Source organism: Xylaria bambusicola (genome assembly GCF_022495145.1).
Source record: "Xylaria bambusicola strain CBS 139988 unplaced genomic scaffold F5B22scaffold_60, whole genome shotgun sequence".
NCBI lineage: Eukaryota > Fungi > Ascomycota > Sordariomycetes > Xylariales > Xylariaceae > Xylaria > Xylaria bambusicola.
Genome location: NW_025953613.1, coordinates 125620 through 145780, shown reverse-complemented (window position 1 = coordinate 145780; position 20161 = coordinate 125620). Strand labels below are relative to the sequence as shown.

Below are 20161 nucleotides of genomic sequence, written 5' to 3'. Positions count from 1 at the left end.
CTACCTAATCCAGATGCACCAATGGTGACCCTGGTGTCTGCCTGGTGACGAATCGCTTTCACGGCCTCTACACTTACCTCACATCTGTTCACAGAAGAATGGTAGTTGCCAGAATTTTCCTCATCCGCATCTTGCCATTATTCAAAGATGACACGCAAACTCGCGCCACGTCTTATCTAGCGTCACCACTAGGCCCAGCTATCAGCATGCTAAGTCAGATATTTATTACACAGGAATCGTGACGGGTCTAATCCATAAATACACTCCATAATATACAAAAGTAGCTGCAAAAACCCAAGGTCCTCGGCCACTTTAGCCGATTATCTAATCTAAAATACATTAGATTCGTGAGTTAAGCTGGAGTTCATATGATCAGAGATCTCTCTCATCTTCCCACTATCAAGTTCGTACCACTAGAACAATCGCCTGATGTTCGCTCGGTGAGGGGCACGCCGAGCTAATCTCGACCAGGTTATCGTGGCCCGACGGCTGACGACTTGGCCCCGGGTCCTTCGGTACTCTGTCACGCAGATGCGGACGCACAGGCCAATAGGGGAGGAGCCGTGTTATCGAGGGCGGAGGATCTTTTCGGTAGACTAGATATCCCATCATGCTCGACATTCCTGATGGCATCGTGAATATAGCCCTGCATTCTACTCATGTATTAGGCGAGGGCTATAATACCATACTGGTATTGATATAATTTCATGTCTGCTATTGCGCACTATGTGAGTACTCCGTGGGACAGACAGTCAGGTCATTACTAGGATGCAATGGTAACTCACAAGGCTTTCCCTGTCATCATTACAAGCCACTCCTTCAAGCTTAGTTTATAGACATCTCCCTTAATCCGAATAACTGGCTCCCTCGATTGCAGTACAACTCCTACATGGATTATAGTAACTCTAATGCAACTTGTCTGTTTCACCTAAACGTCAATAAGCAAACAATCAGATAATTAGATAGTCAAATGTTGCATTCGTGTAAGTGGCTTTCTCGTTTATCGGCCGAATTGCCGACTGTTACAGTTGCAGCCTAGTTGTCAGTGTAATAAATTTCTATAATTAATTCCCATAGCGGTTTGTTTGTAGAGAGTATATGTATGATAGGAAACGGCTCAACATGCCAAATACCGAGTAGCTTGAGATAGGAATCGATAGATACAGATTTGATTTACACATAGGACTGTCATTGATCCCCCGCGAACGCATTGACCGTCCTGTGCCATAGCCACTTCCTCCCAGATAGCCAGGCAAGTTCAACGATGCTGCCTGCAAGTTTTAGCGAGGGGATACAATGTATGATGTTATCAGCCTGTATAGAAAAAACCATCGTGGGGGCTAGAATAAGACTTACCCTGCCCATCGGATAGTACTTACTATACGGTAAGGCAGTTCCAGGGTCCCCCCGACAAGCACAGCCGTTCAAGGGCATATGGGCCAAATATTTGATTTACGTTAAGTACCTAGTACAGGCATAAGAATCTTCGGGCAAAGGCACTGGATTAAGAAACTTCCTTATCCCAATCCCCGAATATAGAATTTCTCATATAACTTTCGGCAACGAGACTGGGTTATGAAGAGTGAGCTTATATCAGCGAGAAAAGCTACGCGGGAAAATGGTGTCGCAATTAAACAAACCGGCCAAAGAGAATGTAATATTAACGCGTACATAGGAACTTTGCCAGCTCGCTTACGTGTCTATCTATTTACACTGCTCACTCTCTGCTCATCGCTGAAATTATTTTAGTCTTGAGATTTGGAGATGTGTCAGCATCTATCGTCTGCAGAGCAAATGAGTGTTTAGATCGCCTCTAGTAAGTAAATACCTACAGTGTTTCACTAAATTGATCATCGAAGGCAACTACTAATGCAATATCGTGCAGGTTTACAAGTCATGTTCTGATATTTTCTTCTTTCTATTCTTGTCCGTGGAGAATCGCGTTTCGAAACCAGCCATCGTAGCTACTTACCTAGCCGAGCTGTCTACAGACAACGTCTGTCTTTACTGCATATGGCTTGCCTACCTAAATCAGCCAGGAACGTGAAAGTGCTATGCATGCGAGATGCACGCAGGAGGCGGACGATGCAGGGGTAGAAAAAAGCTCCTGGTTATTACAACTTCCCTGGTATATCAATCACACCCACGCTCAAGTCAGTGTAAGCACGCAAGCAATTCTGCGGCGTCGACGTTACAACAAACCACGCACCGCAACGCAAATACAGCCGGACCAGCTTGGATGGAGCTTGCCACGAGTGATCTAGAAAGCTAGCGTGTAGACAGCACAGATGCCAGTACAACTCTATCGAGCTCTGATATGACAAGGACTCTCCAATCTAGGACCTCTCTCCTGCCTTTTGGGGTACCGTGGGGATTGGAACCGAGGATCACGCAACCCCCCATTGCCCATGTGCTCTCGAAGCATCTTCACAGATCACTTGAGCCTAGATCAGCCAAGTTCAGCCCTGTGCCTAACCTAGTGTAGTATTCGCCTTGTAGCACAATCTTTGTTGACCTGACTTACTGTAGAGACTCTAACACAATCTTCATCACACTTCAACGGCGCATGTACTCGTGACTACACGCCGAGACCGAGCAACTGATTGTTGGTGATCTCTTACACGTATTCAAGATGTCAAAGTTCCAATTCCGATCGTCCATCTGCACTAGTTCGTCTATCATGGAGTGATCGGATAGTGCTGATCCGAGATTGGTTCAGGTCTAGAGGGAGCGAGGTACATCGTCTTCATGGCCAAGACCAACATGCGGCTCGCGTCCGTTCGATGCCCTACGTATTCGGTACCCCAGTCCCAAAGACGTCCGACTCCGAAGCCAAGGAGTAGGGGTCAACACAGAGAACTTTAGCATCCAGTATATGCATGCAAATTCTCTGAAGAAAACATCGACTCTTTGCGCCGCAAACGAGCATGTACCCTAGCTTCATCAGGTACATGATAGCCATGACACATGCGGTACTCTTACTAAGACCCTAGTGTAGATAGATAGGACTGGTGCCTCACTGAAGATAGCTACGCACACGCACGTCTCGTCTACAGTAGCCTGTGGCAATAAGCGTACAAAAGAAGCCAGTGGACGAGGCATGAACTCGGGTGAGTTCAAGGCATTCTCGGTCGATCTCGATAACCCCCTCCGACGCCCTCTCCCCGCCTCCCCCGGTGGGCGCAGTGGCATTTGCATAATGCGATCCCTCAAGGGGGGAGGGAGGGAGGGAGGGAGAGAATTAAGAATATCCGGCTGGTATAAGAGAAAAGTCCATGCATTAGGTCGGATTGAACGAGTCTGGTCCAGGCCGATCGCATTCCCCCCCGCTGACCCCGGATCGGGGATGGGAATACCGTCCTAGGTAGGGTCAAGTACAGTACAGTAAGGGCCTTTAAACGATGATGGAAATAGGGCAGTGTAGAGGGCGATCGCAAGGTACAGACAGCAGAGCCCATGACACGGGGTCAGGTCGAGTACCTACGGCAGGCAAGCATGGCCGCAATACTTCGCGAGAATATCCCAAGAGAGCGAGGAAAGCAGAAACAACGGAGACACACACACACACACTCTTTCCACAGGGCAAACTCGACCATGTCGGCGTGCGGCGTAGCAAGGTGGAAAACCTCAGGCAATTGGACGTTCGTTGTTCATGATGCAGCGTAGCTAGGCCCTAGACGTTGTATTTGTGAGAAATGAAGCCTACCCTAAAGAGGGAAAACCACCACCCCCTCTTTCTTTCTGGCCTGGCAGCGGGACTGGCACCCCCTGCCAAGTTTTCTATACTTAGCAACGTCTGTGGACATGATGGAGACAGAGAAGAGGGCAATCGAGCATGGCATGGCATGGGCATGAGCAACGTGGAGGGGCCACGGCCGGAACTGGTCGCGCATTCAACGCAACGCACCTCGACGCAACGCAACCATGCAATCTGGCGTGCATTGGAGAAGGGCATACCCTCAAAGACGGCCCTCCTTGTCTCTTCTCCGGGTATTAGTTAGTGTAGGATATATGACCTAGCTATTCATTCAGACTTCGTCGCTCTTTTCACCCCCTGATAATGATGATAATGATGATGATCGTGATAGGGTACCTAGGTAGTGGCCGATGGAGAAGAAATGTCATGCGTCAGCAGGCATGAAACCCACTCACTATATAACGATGTAACCTCAAGACCCTCGAGGCACCAAAAAAAAAAAAAAGGCCCACCGCAGCTGACTAACCTTTTGGTATGTTTTGGTATGTTTTGGTATGGAAAAGCGTGTTATATTTTTACCCTTTAATTGCAACGGTGAAAGATGAAATACCATTTGTTGTGTCGCCAAGTGTCATCTTGATGAAAAACACCCCTTGCTTATTGTGCTCCAGCCGGCAAATGCGTATACAATTATTACCTCAGACACTTCATTTCTCACTCACTTACTTACTTACTTACACGGGTCAAGGGTGACTAGCTAGTGAGTAGGATTTCTTTTTTTTTCTGCCTTTCTCCCCTCACACCCCTCACGCCCCGTCAACTCCTCCCCTTTTTTTCTCCCTTTCGCTCTCTCTTTTATCCCGACACACACATCCCACGCCTTGCCATGTGGGCGGCAGGGATGGCGATCCTCAAGCTTGATCCAGTACCTGTACAGCTGCGCGTGATTCGTCCGTCTCTGGAAATGTGCAAGTGTACGAAGTACATGGTGGGATATGCGGTAGCATTGGGAAGCACATCTGCCTTCCAGCCTACCACAGTAGCCATGCCAATGCCAATCGACCAGCATCATGCCCAGATATCCTGATCATCTGAGGACCTAGTCCTGCTGCAAGGTTGATATGTAGGTATGATGCCTTTTTGTCTACTCTGCAGATACTCAGACTGCGTACCCTTGGTACTGCTTCTGCTGCATCATAGCTTACTAACAGCCGTTCGAGTCGTGTGGGTGAAATGTACCTACCTACCTACTTCATGGTAGCTTGTGAAGACTCGCTAGGGGCGAGGGGAAGTCCTATGGGTATGTAGTGAAGCACGATACCTACTGGCGTACTTCTATCAGGACGAATGGGGGTAAGAGGATAGCAACAGGAGGACTTCCCGTCATACCCGCCTCAGAAAGTCACACACCCCTCGAGTGTGTAACACCAAGAGGGAGGGCGGGGAGGAAAACGAGATAGCTGCGCTTCTCCGAAGCAAGCCAGCGGAATCCATGTCCCGATCTGTCGAGCTCGTCCGCCCGACGGTTCATCCTGGCGTTGGGCTGTCCGCTGAAGCTACAGTTTCAATAGTCGCGATAACGCCCAACCAGGCCTTTCCGTTATATTACGCGTCCCCTTCGAGTAACACCCGCGCGGTTGTCATTAGTTAGTTAACGACGATAACACTCCGTGGTGAAAGCCTATTTAATACAGTCCGACCATGTAGGTACCGAGGCATCCGAGATTTGATGATCTTTGCTGAATGAATTGATACTACACTACGCCTCTCGCCAATACTATCTATTGTAGACAGATACGACTATCAACAGGGGACTTTTTCGCTAGTCTATGAAATTGTTTTACTACGACGCCCTCCTTGCTTTGCCTTGCGTGTGCAGATTTCGAGGGAGAAGAGGCGTCTCCGGCTTCGGGAGGCGCGCACTTGGCTAGAGCCCGAGAAAGCCCATCGTAGCCGAAGAGGCGAGACCAAGCATGTACCGAAGAGGCGTTCTGTGCATATGAGGGGAAACTAGGCAGGTAGACAGCATGTTGATTTCAGCTGAGGCTCCAGCTACATCTCCGGCAGCCAGCGGATGTATCGTTTCGTTTCGGTTCTCGGTGGGCAATCTTGTGCCCAATGCCTGCAGATGGTATGAAACGAAACAGGAACCGCATTGGCTACTACGTCACAGCAAGTCCGCCTCTCCTAACCGAGCGAGTATACGTACTGTATTGTATGTGTGGTCAGGAATCGGGTGGTTTCTTTTTTCGGATCTCTCCAGCTTTTGACGTACATGTAGTACCTAGTTGTATTCCTTCCCTCCCCATGCCATCAGATAGATCTACATCTGCGGCTTGGCCTACGATCCAGGGACCACGATGAATGATTCTAATCTGAGTGTAGGTACTTACCCTCGCCTACATTACTACATCTAGGCAGATGCTGTTTATCCAATTCATTTGACTTACCATTTTCTCCCGCTGATGCACAGCAGTAGATCGGATCTCTGTGAACAAGAATAGCAGCAGCCACCCCAGAGGCGAACTCTGAAACAAGGCTGTGCGACATGGTGTAGCGTAGGAAAATATGCCGACAGGCAGAGAGAGAGAGAGAGAGAGCACAATGCCGCCTCCCCAGTCGGGCAGGTGACAGCAACCAGCACATCCCTCTCTCGCCTCGCCTTGCCACAGGATCTCAAATCAACGATCAATTGGCAGCTCTCTATAACTCGGCCCCGCTTAACTTATCGCTCTATGCCAGATCATGCGCTTCCCCTCGCATGTTCACCCCCATCCGGGGGGCCCCGTCGGCGGCGGCGGCGGCGGCGACGACAACGACGAAGACCCGTTACGTCAGGGACAGCCGAACAACTAACTACGGAAAGTCTCTGCGCGCACTGGGTCCCCCATGCCGCGACTGTGCATTTCTAACTCACAGAATACCATCTATTTACCTAAATCATGTACATGTAGGGCGTGGCGTACTGTAGCGAGCGTATCACCCGACCCTTCAAGCCATAGTGTACAGTAGTGTCGCCTCGTCACGCATCGCGCATGCAACTAAAACACAGGCGAGCGGCTCAGAGCCGCAGCTACTGGAGCTGGGTGTATCTATTTACAGAAACTTGTTTCTTGTTTCATGAAAATCTATTGTTACATTCGATTGCCTGCCTCTCCTACCTAGTCCACGTGTAGCACAGTACCTCGTCCATACCAGGAGTAATAAACGGATTGGCGATGAATATGCACCCGCGAAAGTTGGGCGTATGTAACCAACCAACCAACCCCCGATTTCCCCGTCTCGCCACATGTCACCTGATCTCACCAGATCAACATCCACTTCGTGAACTATACTAAGCGTGTAAATATGGATGGATATACACGGACGACAGGGAGAGTAAGTCGGTACTGTTGGTCCTGGGTGGCGATTAGCGAGCCGAAGGCAGACCAGTAAGTAGTATTTTGAAACGCGGCGTTCGAGCAGCCCCACGCCAAAGAGCCGCCGCCGTATTCTCAACGGCCGCGGCACAGTTAACTTACTAGGAGTGGCGAGTGCGGCGTCATGAAGGTGGGAAAAAACTACACGCCCCCCCTCCCCCCCCCAGGAAAGCAGCCATCGCGTTTCCCGCGTACGTATCCTTCCTCCCTGTGTTATTTGTGTAGGTTTTTCTCGTAAGGCTAGACTAATTAGCCGAGTCCTGACGCCGCTGCTTCAAGTTTGGAAATCCAGAGTAACTGACTCGGTGACGAAGAGGAGGAGGGATTCAGGAATAGAAACCAACTCCTGCGCAACCGCAGACGAGAACACGATGCCGCACCTATCCCTTACTTCCCTTAGCCGTTGACGTATCCATATACGGGGGGCGCCTCTTGGGAAGGGAAGGGAAGTTATTTGGGGCTTCGGCATCTACCGTCTATTCTGCTCACGACGACTAAGTAAGGAACGCCATCTTATGCCCCTGCAGGTGTCGCTCTGTGTGGTATCCTTTTTTTAAACCTAAAGATACACGTCCTGTTGTTTGGGGAGTACAAGCTCGCTTGCTTGTGTCAGAATCTCGTATTGAGGGTTTGTTTCTGACTCATTCATGTGTTAAGGGGGAATGTGTATAGCTGCTGAGAAAGAGGGGGCTCAGTTCGGAGCTTCGGAAGTCAAGTCATGACTTGGAGAGACGGGCTCACGTAGTTACGCACGTAGAAAGGGAGGGAGGCGGTTCTGGTTCCTGTCGGTACATGTAGTTACAAAGAAAATTTAGACCATTTCATGTCTGGCCCAAATCCTGACGGTTCACTTTGGTTTCTCGTATCGCAGTTTCAGGTAGAGGCTGTCTTTGAAGAGCTTTGAAGACAGTCATTTGTGTCGTGATCACCCCTGGGCTCCCGAGAGCAGAGGTCGAGAGTAATGGTATGCGGCACACTTGACAGAGGACAGATAGTCATTGGAGATGAGGAAGTATTGCTTGCGATCGAACAACTCTGATGTGACTATTGTCTAGACGATATAGGGGCATGGAATTATAGCGAAATTGATTGTGTTAGGTTTTCTTGTGACGCTGTTTTCCCAGGGAGCCTTGTATTTATCCAATCAAGCTTAATGAGTTGTGAGGTAGCATATCTCCTATATAATTTCGTCCAAAAGTATCAGTTATTTTCTGTCGTACGTCTTTCTAGGTCTACGGTTTGAACTCCTCTCATATAACCTGAAATATCTTGAGCCATAAGGTACCGTCAAGCAATGACGAAACCTCGTAGGAGAGCCTTTCAAGGGCATCTAATTCTGTCGTAGTTCATGATGTCAGTACCTATATACCTTCATATCACGTTGAGAAGTTCATTCCTCAGTCTCCAGAGGGCAAGGTAATGCGGTTCAGGAAGATGCTGGAGCAAGGTATGCCATTATAGGTTTGAAGAATGACAATATGGTTAGAGATCGACATCATTCATTTACTGGACGGCTCTCACACATTATAGTGCACCCTTCCTCGACATGTTTAGATCTACGAGAAAACCACTTTCGATATCAATTTCCCCTTTGACCTTGAACTTCATTCAGCATGCTCAAGGGCGGGAAAAGTAGCATTGCGAACCCCCCAGAAAGTCTTCTGGTCGTGTACCATTTTTCATTCACTTAACTCTTCATTAACTTACAGAACTAGACTAATCCGGAGAGACACCAATAGCTAAGGTAAAATATGAGTCTGACTTTCCGTGTTTCGATGAAGTGAGATTAATACAATAAAGAGGTTGATGAAATTGGAGCTGTTGCACGACGAGCCCTACATGAATCACAGGTTTAGATTGAAGCTATTATTATGCCATAACCTCAGGCATTATTCTTCCCATGATGCCGGGTTTGTAGGTATGGTTGGATGATATTCTCATATATACGTATTGCCCTCTGAGCTCTGATTGTGTCTCCGCAGCTCTCGAGCTAAGTAAATATTACCCTACGGACAAGGTATTTCTTCCACCACCTAGCTGTATGACGACCATATATTAACTCCATTGGTTGTATCGACACAAGAAGCGATGATATTGAGCCTTTGAAAGCGTACTCCGACGCATCTTCTACCTAGAGACGAGATTCCCGGGACGATGAGCATAGCGGTTTCCTAGCAATAGTTACCGTGGGACGAACTCTGAGCACAGCACCATGGGCCTCGTCGGCTTCATCGTAGGCCTTCGGGAGGAATCCCCGCCATTTCTCGCCATGTTCACCATCATCGTACATGCGTTGCAAGTGGTAGCTAAGCTCTTCAGCCAGACAGAGGTCCATGTACGTCCAGGCCTTGAACATTTCAGGGTTTGATTCGTGAGGGCTTTGGGATGCTTCTTCAAACCCTTCTTCACGTAGTGTTTCGGGAAGCTTCGCAATCCAACTGAGGGTTTAAGTGTTAGTATGCTTTAGTATAAGATTGGTATAGTGGCGCTCTACCTCCAATCTGCAATGGTCCCGACTCTTTCAAAAGTAGAAGTCATATTTGGTGCCTTTTCATCTGGCTTCGGAGTCAACACCTCATAGTGATTGTTCGGGTCCAGCTCGTCCCATTGTAAGTAGCCACCGGGTTCTATATAGGACAATCAGTCAGGTTATGCTTTGACAGTTTACAGTTTGGAGATTGCGAGTTACGGACTTAGAAGCATCTTGATATGCCGCATGATTGGCTTTGGGCTGCCGCTGCCGATCAACGACAGAACCAGGCGCACATGTACGACATCAAACTTGCCGTGAAGGGACTCCGGTGGCTCTTCCAGTAAATTCGACGTAGACAGAGATATGTTCTTCGGCAGCCAGGCGTTGTGCGGGAACAGGGCCCTGCTGATATCTAAGCCATGAAACTGGATGTTTAGTCCATTGACCTCGGCTGACTTGACAAGGTCGAAAAGCCAGATCCTATAGACAGGTGCTTAGCCAGTCTTGCAACATGGTTTCGTGAGGGACATATCGCCTACCCTGTTCCCGTTGCCAAATCTGCTACTTGTAATACTCCTTCATCTCTGTTTTGTTTTGACTCTTGCTCATGACGTAAATGAATCTGGATGATGGGGTGCAACAGGAACTTGATGGCGTCTCTCCACATGAAGTGTTGGAGATTCAATCTAGGACTTTTTGTCAGCACATTTAGCTCACATTTAGCTCCAATTTAGGACTTAAGGTGTAAATACCTCGAGGCATCTGCATAGTTACGCCCTAGATTATACTCATCTGGCTTCTTAGAATCTATGCCCGTCATGGTGGTTTAATTTAGTGGATGATATTTCAAGTTGAAACGAGAATAATTACACGTTTAGAGCAAAGGTCATTGCTCTACGCGAGGGGAAGACCGGCCTCGGCCTCCTCTTATTTCTTCAGCAACCCCTCATGTGAAGTCAGTAGCCTAACCAGCAGCTGAGTAAGATAGGAATGTTGCATCGATCGTCCTTACATGCCCCACAAACTACTGCTTGAAGGTTTGCGCTGCAGGACGGGGTTTGGATAACCTCCTGTAAAATGACAGAGAGTGGATAATACCGGCTATTAAGTGGGAGAGGGTTGCCTAAGGCTTGTTGTTATGATACCGTATGACACATAACCCTGGTGTGCGTACAGATGTATGTCCTTATTAAGCCATCGACTACCTTCCAGATACGGCGCGAGCGATTGACACCTGAGGTATTCCCGTGATTTGCTTTGCAGTATCTATCTGGTAGATCATACGTTTCCTGCGGTATTGCACGCAACTGCTGCTGGACATACAGAACACCTACAGCTACAGGTACATGTCACGCAAAAGACCCTCTATAGACATACGAAAATATGAGGCTATCCAGACTTCTGCTGGCTGACATCAGCAGGGGGGCCAAGGACCTTGGCAGACCTAGCAGGTTATAGTATTGTGAATAGCTTCAATTCTAGGCCCTGTTAGCAGCAATTGCTATATGCAGGCTCTAATCAGATATCACTTATATAAGCCTCTGAAGCAGAATCATCTTGCTTACTGAAGGGGAAATGTATACTATTATTTCATCACAAGTGATATGGAAAAGCCAATATAGATGCCTCTGAGGCTAGGTGCTCTTTAGATCTGAAAATGAACCCCTATCTTTGTCTGAGAGTGGAGCGTTTCCGCGTATTCTGACTTGTAAAGTTTTTAAACCTGTGGTCTGATGGAATTTGGAAAGACCAAGAATTGTGACACGAGTTGCTCGTCGCTGCTCAAATTAGCCTCAGAAAGATCTCGTCCACAAGCTTTCGACGACCCTCACGAAACAGAAGGAGCGACATCGAGTTCGCGTGAGACGTTATTCTTCTTTCAACTAGCACAAGAGAGTGGCAATAAACATGCTGTAATAGACCCTTAGGTCAATAGAATTAATATAATAAGACTGACTCAACAACTGAGATTGAATTTGAAATGCTAAGTAGACATTAATTACGCTGTCGGCAGTGTCAATGTCAGTATCAATGATTAATAGCATGATGGAAGATAGACACAAAATATAATGTTTTACTGCAAAGCGAAGTGGTAAAGGCTGCAGCCATATCTCTCTCTTCATCAATATTTATGTCTAGTAATCGTTACGATAAACAAGGTATTTTCAAAAGTGTTTAATACCTTCCAAATTCGGCCCCAATCGGACCCGTTAGCTGTAATCCGAACTCTACTGGCAGACCTGCTGCTCGGCAATAGCTGGGGTTGCATACTTTAGAGGCACAGAACTCATTTCAGGGCTCTTGAAACCGAAAGCAGTCAACATGTGATTTTCACAACTTGATTGTAATTGATAGAAAAGGTTTGTTCCCATTACTTCTTCTTAGATAGCTAGTGTGATGAAACAGAAATGAAGAACTATAATTACCACTACACTACGCGAAAGGTAAAAGGTTATAAGGTCCGGAACCTGACCGTCTGTATATACTATATATGGTACCGTGATAGAGAGTGCTAATTATGATTTAAAGGTATAGATCTACATCTTTCTTTTGCGTCCTAGTTTTCATTTAAACCACGACTCATTCGGTTCCGTTACTATTCATAAAGTCGTTCTGTGAGGGCTACGTTTACTAGAATCTGGTGTGAATCTCGATTTGGACTGTTTAGCGGTTGTCTTATGAAGAGGAGATTTTAAACGCAGATTTTTTACTTAAAGCTGGGTCTTATGTCTTGACTGATTGATGGCAATGGAAAGAGACTAGAGGTTTCTTTACCTTCTAGTGACTGCTTCAAGAACACAGGTACTATGTGTGTAGTGTGAAATATTCCAAAGTTCAGCTTCCAAGTCTTTCTCATGTTTTATTCTAAATTCGTCGTCTATCGAGATTCTAAGAGCTTCTTATAGAGGTACTTCGGTCGTGGATATTGGTGTACTGCTTTGAGAGAAATGAAGGCTAATGTATGTGCACTACCAAAACCTAACCTAGCGGTCATCAGACACTTTGCTCTGCTAACCTTCTATAGGTCTATATCAAGGTGATTTGAGCCCGACAGATCTCATTAGAAATGAAGCATAGGAGTCAGGTATCCAATCTCATTCGAAAGTGTTGGAAAGAAGGGGCTCGTTTTCTGTAGTTTGTAGTTGTTGTTCTGTACTCAGTAGCTAGATATAACTAAAGCTGATCCCAAATTATTTAAGTTCTAATAAGCATACACCTCCTAGGTTTGTCCGTGTACGGAGGGTTCTTGAAGCTGAGATACTGTATCAGCGCTAGATTTTGTTTTATGTAGCTGCGTCCTACATGCTCTCTGGATACTAGATTCGAACACTTCAGACTAACGCTATGGGCGAACAGAAAAGGATAGGGCTACATTACAGCAGGCAGTACAATTCACATGAGGCTGCATTGATCGATACCATATTGACTCGTCGGACATATACATCGGGAAGACTAACTTATAGCATCTACCAGGATTCAAAGAGATGGCGGTTTCCAAGTCCTTCAAGCCTATAGCCGCGCAATGACAATATATAAACCTGTTCCCATTTATCTCAACCCTACACTTGCGCAAGACACCACACATATTGTCTACGCCTTGGTCTCGGTGGATTGCTGTATCATCGTAACTTACGGCATGAAACACATACCTTGATGTCCGCAATGTGGTAGATGCAGGTCCGGTAGCCCATAACTACACGGGTTCACGAAGGAGTTAAAATCGAGGACAGAAATATCATTATATGGCTCCTTTTAGTCTAGTTGAACATTAACGGCCTAATCTAGGATAAGATGATGATTCATTGTGCTAAAATGCAATGCTCATGAGCGTAACATGGAATCAAACTTGCATATGACGAGGCGGGGGGCCTCGCCATATGTAAAGGAACAGGTCGTTCACGGCCCTTCGTACCCTTTAATCCATAGAACATATGAAGCGAGTCATTGATATTACCCCTATCGAGTCATTCTTGTAGAGTTTACACGTGCCTCCATGAAACGCAGACCATACGTTGAATTCACAATGTAATAGCTTCATGGCTGCCTTAGCACTGGATTAGTTGGGCTGGTTACGTGACTTGCGTGTAATTCAAAGTTCTGACACATCGCCAACCCTTCAGGAGGCTTGCAGAGGGCTGACTCGCCCCTTGAGGCTAAGCGATGCATAATAACACACATACGGCTACTCAGATAACATTTGATGAAAGGGGACACGTCTTATTCCAGGCTGTCGAGTTTGAAAGATGATATTCAAATCGTCATAGGACAAGCGAATAGAGATAGACACCCCATGTGAGGAAAGCGACATGTACATATCACGAGCGTTGATTCCCTTGATGAGATCTGACGGACTGGGTACTGATAGGCACACGTTGCCTGGTCATCGCTGAAACATCAAACAACTCGTATGTTCTCACTTCTGCTTATACGTGTAAGTGATATGACATATGTCTATGAGTGAACATCGTTTTTCGCGGTGCGTACTGGTATCGAGCTGCACGAATTCATACTGAGATCCGATAGGTATATCTTTCTCACCTGGGAGCGAGACAAGTGTAATCAATCAATCCCGTTACTGACTCGTCATTGACCCGCAATCTACGTGTTATTTTACTTGAAACTTAGGGGCTTAGGAAATAAATAAAAAAGGGCGGCGCAGGCTAGAGGCCGTGGTGTAAGATATTAGCTCTCTAGAGTAGCATACCAATGTTCGGCTGTGCGATGTGCAACCGCCAGCAATCTCATTCAATCATTCCGATCTCGCGGCGGCGGGCCTCAAAAGCCCTTCACAAAATTTGCTCTAATATACGCGATAAGTAGTGGTACACAATTCTCAATATGTAAGAACTGCTTGTCTAGGTCGGGAGTAAACTACCTCTCAGCTTCCACAGCGTGGTCACGCGCAGTTAGTCAGCCACGTTGTTACCGCATTTACTTAACATAGGCAATTAAGGGGAGCGCAGCAACTTGTGACACACTACTGTGTATAGCCGATGATGCATGTGTAGGACTTTTGGACAACCCGGTTGAGAGTAACAGCCAAGGGACAGAAGGTGTGAAAGCGTAGTAAGATGATTCGTCGCGCGTGCTGGGCGCCAGCGATTTTGGTCTTGGAGCGGTTGCCCCATTGATCGCGATGCAGTTGGTAAAAAACCGGCTGAAAATCGCAAGCGATGTGTGTCTTTTTTTTTTCTGTCCCCCTTTCTCCATACTTAGACGAGTAGCGGTGAGATAAAATGATCGTACCTCATGATTCAATTAAGGTGGACTATTTGTGGTCTCATCGACTACCTAGGAAGTTAGGCAATAAGGCAAGCTGAATCGTCAAAATATGCCGGGTCCCTTTATTACTCGCTGTGAGGGAGAGATATGTCATAGGTAGAACCTTGTAGGACATAGTGGCCAAGACGGAAATCAGCTCTCTGCCAATCTACCCAAATCACAGCTGCAGCAGACCATAGTACATAGGGTATTCGTTTAGAGGAGCAGGGCGAGAGGTGATGGTGAGTCGACACAATAAGCGCTACCAACTCGGCAAGTGTTGGCGAGACCGCCCGCCCACAAATTACTATTTTATCTGCTGGACGCGACGCAGTGGGCTGGCGAGACTGGGTATTTTATACGGGAATATACGGTAGTCTCCGCGAATAGGTTAGGGATGCTGATCTTCCGCCGACGGTTGTCTGAACACCTAACACACCACGTCGCAGTTGATACAAAAGTTCCAGTGCAAACCCGCGCCAAATCCGGGTCGGACCCGAGCAATCCCGGACTTTTCCAAAGGACCGCAATGAAGCTAGAGTAAAAGAGAGTAGCTGTGCATGATGATCAGGCTAGTTTCGGGAACCGGGGTATCCCACGTAATTAGCTGCGTTAGAGCCTGGACTTGACCAATTGACGGTGCCGAGGGTCTGCCGGAATTCCCAAAAACGACAATGTAAGCCGTACTTAGTATAGGCAAGATGCTATGATGTGTACTATGTAGAGATGCAACTAGGTAAGACTTGGGTTTATAGCGATCCTCGTCTTATTTTATTGTTGTACTGTTTACATACATTCCATGATGAATTCAAAAGAAACGCATAGGACAAGATGCAAAAAGATCCGTGAAAGGAAACATAGATAAAAAAAAAATCATAAAAATGTTGACCCCTATTTAAGGGAGGAGGCAATGCTCAGTATGAGGGTCGAACTCATGACCTTCGCATTACTTGATACAACTTATGATTGTATTAGTACGACGCTCTAACCAACTGAGCTAACCGAGCCTGTCGCCAATCCAGATATTTGCTTGTGGAATAATAGCTTTGAATTAAGTTTATATATCTTGCCATCGGTAACTGTTCTACCCATCTAGGTAGGTCCTCCGTCTCTAAGCGTCAGAGCAAGTCATCAAGCAACAGCAACCATGCATGCTATAAGACCCTAGTCTTCGTTCAGTATTCAACCGTCAGTCATCAAATCAAAAGAATAAGCTTGTTGACCTGGGTGATCTTCAATAGTGAATACCTATGGAGGCCATTCATACTCCCTACCTGCCTAGGTAGGTACTTAAGTACCGGTAGCTAGACGAGTTGGTACTTGGCTACCCACAGTGACAGCGATTAGGTAAAATGGCCCCTCTCTCATGTTGGACTGCGCCGTGTGTATTTACATACATACAGAATACCTATATATAACATGAAAGACGCGCACGCCTTTTTTCCCTTTCCTTATATAGACCTAACACTACTGCTCAAGGAACATGTTCATTCAGTTAGGTACAGATGAGTAGATAGTGAGGAGTAGATAGTACTCAACATCTACGCCGCACCTCTCGGCTCTCATGAATTTAAAATAGGCATGTCTTGTTGGTTGGTTATCATATGCCGTCGTCACGAAGACAAAGCAAACACTTATATATACCTATTTAAGCGCACTTAACAATCCCGATGATGGCTCAAGAAGTCTCTCACTACCTAGGTAATCGAGAACTAGTTAGCCTCTTTCAGACCAATCTACGGCAAGTCACCTACCTACCTAACCTGCAATAAAATTAGCTTCCTTCCATACATAGTTGATTCTCGAAGGCGAAATCCGCCAACTGTAAGACGGTGCGATAACTCACCATCGATAACGGGATCTACTCCCCGGATGACATGTGTTTTTCGTCGAGCCCAGAGACTAGAAGGGGCGCATCTCGCGCAAACCTGCTAGGTTAAGCTGCATTTCGCTTTCGTCTCAGAGGTACTGTTTCCAGATATCGGCATCAAATAGACGTGATGCCCGACCTGGATTGACCATCTAATCTAGATGGAATGAGAATCTTCGCTCTTAGGCGACCTATCCACGGATGGTTGTTGTCAAGTTCGTGGGATTGCGCATGAAATATCATGACTAGAACCTGAGAGAGTGGCCTACGAATGGATAGATCCGTCTCAAATTCCTCTGTTGAGTTACAGAAGAACAGCTGAGCTGATTCATCGGGTTCCGCCGCTGAGTCGACGCTGCTGCATCTCTAGGAGTCGGAAGAACATGGAACTATCTTCCCATGGCTGAATCTGATTGATGTCCAAGTTTCGTGATTTCCTAAGTCACGCCGCCATTGAACTACCAGCCGTCAAAGCGACAGAGTGGAAATATTTCGATCGGATTCCCAAGAAAGCGACATGAGCTTGCGTCTCCTATGTGTCATCAAAGTGATTGGTCGAATGAGGACCATAGGGTCTGAAGACATTAATAATGTCGTTCCGAGACTTGACCAGGCGATGCTCTCCACCCACGATATCTCCGCACCGGTCCAGATGTTCCTGAAACGAAGCAGCAGTAAACTTGCGTCGGAAATGAAATTGTCGATCACGGCGTAAGTCGCGGCATCCAAAGCAATGAAAGCCCCATTCCGGTTGCCGCAACGCTCTGTCGAAATACGGCACTCGGACAATCGCCACATAGCGGAATGGTTCCCCGACTTTTCTATCCGTGAGATCCCAAGTAGTCAGTCTATTTCGCCAGGTGCAGTGCTTCCTGGTAATTCGAAGCTCTGCATCACTATCACCCTCGGCTTTTCTCTTGGCGTCTATGAATACCTGATCTTTCTGGGCAGCCAAGTCCGACACGTAACTATTCATAGCCTCCACCGACCCGTGCTTCGCAATGCCCGCGTCGCGAGCAGACTCGTAGTCAACAAGGACGCTGTGGATAGGGCGTCTCTGGTCGGGCGAATATCGCCCGTATACGATTTTCACGCAGGGCAGGTCTTTGATGACACGGTGGTGTAGTCCGAATTTCCAGCTGGCGTGATCGAGTCTCATCGGTAGATACGCTCGATTCGACGTGAAACAAAGGAAACAAACTCGCCTGCAGGTGATGAGGTACAGGTAGCCGCCGAAGTCGCCGCACTGTTCACACTTGGAAGTGCATAATATCTGGTAGAGGGTGTCGCAGGTAATCCACTTGCCAGTCTTTACAGCCAGGATCCCACATAGAGCATTGCGCGCGTACTTGGCGATCACCCTATACGCAGGATGAGACCCAATGAGCTCGAAAGCTTGTCTGTTAAGGCGCCGGAAGTGAGAGAGAGAGAGTATGTCTAGTTGCGATATAACTTCGTGAAGGATCTCGAGAGGCAAAACGGAGAGAAGGCCGATATTGGTGGTGGGTGGTGTCTGTAGGATGAAATACTTGCGCTTGGATAGAGGTCGCGAAGGTAAGAGGTTATCATCTAATGTATTATCTTTGACCCTCACGCGACGATAGGTAAGACGCTGAAGATCAATAGCGCTCAACGATTGCCGACCCTCCATTATGACTATTTGGCATCTCGAGAAGATGATGTATGCCCTGCCAGATCATTTAGCTGGACACTTTTAAGATGACCGAGTATAGTTTGAGGCGCGTTTAAGTGTGAAACGCGTCTTAATTATTTGGATAGCCATGTTAGTATGGATAGAGCACCAACACTTAAGCTAATAGGCGATCAGCGGAAGCGAACATAACAACTTAACGGGGACGACTGCGCCGCAGAGTTGAGCCACCCTCTCTTATTTGTACGTTAAACACTTCGGCTATGCGCCCCTCTGGCTGGCCACTCAGCTATACTGGCTGTCATACACGCACTGCCAAGTTTTGGCTTCCAGATCAAGTCCGGCTGATAGCAGCATGGCTGAGGCGAAATCATATGTACCTACCTCACCAGGCCTTGCATGATAAGCTGTAGAAATACGGTACCTAGCTTGAACACGGCCAATATATGGCTTGTGATCCCGGACGCCTAGTAGCGCAGGTAGACTGCCCAGACTACTTGACCGGCCAACACCCCAACCAACCAGCAACTACTACATAGTAAGTACTATGTAAGATAGATGGTAATTGCCGGATAGCTTCGGGACGGCGGTTGTGAGCCTAGGACAAAGTGCCTGCATAAGTCACAAGAGGGGACACATTAGACCGAGAATCAACCTGGCCCGTGTTTGTGATGGGACGGAGTATTGGGTAAAGATTACTACCGTAGTCTTACTTAGTAGCATGTCGTGTATGGTGTGCTTGTCATCTGGCGCCATATCTGTACATCAGGCGGCATGCCGAGGGGTCCTTTTTTTTGCGCACCGGGGGGATCGACCTTGTTTCGCAACAGAAGGATGGAAAAGCCCCAAACAAAATTTTCTAAAATGTCGATGCGACACAATGTTCCGAACCGCCGCTGTTACAGCATTACGGGTGGCATGTGTCGGAAGAAAGACAAGGTACGACGATGTTGTATTAGATCAAGTTAGAGGTAGGTAGCTACAGTGGGTAGTAGGGGCAGGTATAGGTAGCACACAAAAGAGCGACGACGCTCTTCTCATTATCTACCTATCTAAATACACGTACAAGTAGGTAAGGTGGATGAAGGCCAGCCAGATCACGGGAATCCCGCTATTCGCTATATGACGGGATACACGTATAGAAGTATGCAGCGCAACTCAGGGACTCAATACACTACCTAGACTTGTAGCGCCTAGGATATAAAAATATACATCTTACAGCGACCAAACGATAAAGATGCTAGGTTAGCCATATGAATAGAACAAAATTCAAACTTGAATCGCATTATCAAAGCTTCGTCGGATAAAGTGTCTAAATCTGGCCTGTTTCCTATCATACCTACCGCACATCTGGCCGCCGCCGGAGTTCATTCCCGCTCACATTCGCACACGCGTACATCTTGAATTGTCCAACTCATAGTGCTACCTACATCGCGAAATCATCACCCCTCTCGGCCCATCACACCATATTTTCAACAGCACTTGGCAAAGAGGCAATGGGATTCAAACATGGGATGACATGGCTCGTCTCGAGAAATCCGGCTTCTTATCTTCGAAGAAGCCGTGATGCAAGACGGTTGCACACCGTCTCGCAGTGTCTCGAGAGCGACAAGCAGATCTGAGCGAGGACTTCGCTCGTATACAAACTAACACCATCGCGCCCCGTTAATTCCGTTCGATAATCTATCGCCATCGGGCTCTCGTCCGCTACATCTGGTTCTGCCTAGAGCTCGACGACTATGATGGCACTAGATGCGCACCGAACCACAAAGTGTTGACAGATGTGCAG

The 20161-nt window shown here is 47.2% G+C and overlaps 2 protein-coding genes and 1 non-coding gene across 3 annotated transcripts; all 3 read right to left on the bottom strand.

The window, feature by feature from the left end:
• Nucleotides 1-8917: 8917 nt before the first annotated feature.
• F5B22DRAFT_624676 (uncharacterized protein) lies at nt 8918-10708 on the bottom strand. Its single transcript, XM_047976139.1, has 5 exons — nt 10342-10708; nt 10129-10275; nt 9810-10069; nt 9611-9743; nt 8918-9554 (listed from the first exon to the last, which is right to left on the bottom strand). Exons 1-5 carry the CDS (start codon nt 10407-10409, stop codon nt 9248-9250), a joined length of 915 nt encoding a protein of 304 aa, XP_047826469.1. The 5' UTR covers nt 10410-10708; the 3' UTR covers nt 8918-9247.
• A 5054-nt stretch (nt 10709-15762) lies between these two features.
• On the bottom strand, nt 15763-15858 carry F5B22DRAFT_t174. The gene has a single exon. It is a non-coding gene; the product is annotated as a tRNA-Ile (tRNA).
• Nucleotides 15859-16734: 876 nt separating this feature from the next.
• On the bottom strand, nt 16735-18843 carry F5B22DRAFT_471880 (uncharacterized protein). Its single transcript, XM_047972166.1, has 2 exons — nt 18757-18843; nt 16735-18534 (listed from the first exon to the last, which is right to left on the bottom strand). The coding sequence occupies exon 2, from the start codon at nt 18370-18372 to the stop codon at nt 17254-17256; it is 1119 nt and encodes a 372-aa protein (XP_047826468.1). The 5' UTR covers nt 18373-18534; nt 18757-18843; the 3' UTR covers nt 16735-17253.
• Between the last annotated feature and the right edge of the window lie 1318 nt (nt 18844-20161).

Excerpts from the sequence above, each read along its gene's own strand:
- F5B22DRAFT_624676 (XM_047976139.1), bottom strand. The coding sequence starts at position 10,409 with ATGACGGGCATAGATTCTAAGAAGCCAGATGAGTATAATCTAGGGCGT. Across the intron at positions 9,744-9,809 it reads GCATATCAAGATGCTTCTAA|AACCCGGTGGCTACTTACAA; the intron begins GTCCGTAACTCG and ends TGTCCTATATAG. Across the intron at positions 9,555-9,610 it reads GGGACCATTGCAGATTGGAG|TTGGATTGCGAAGCTTCCCG; the intron begins GTAGAGCGCCAC and ends TTAAACCCTCAG.
- F5B22DRAFT_471880 (XM_047972166.1), bottom strand. The coding sequence starts at position 18,372 with ATGGAGGGTCGGCAATCGTTGAGCGCTATTGATCTTCAGCGTCTTACC.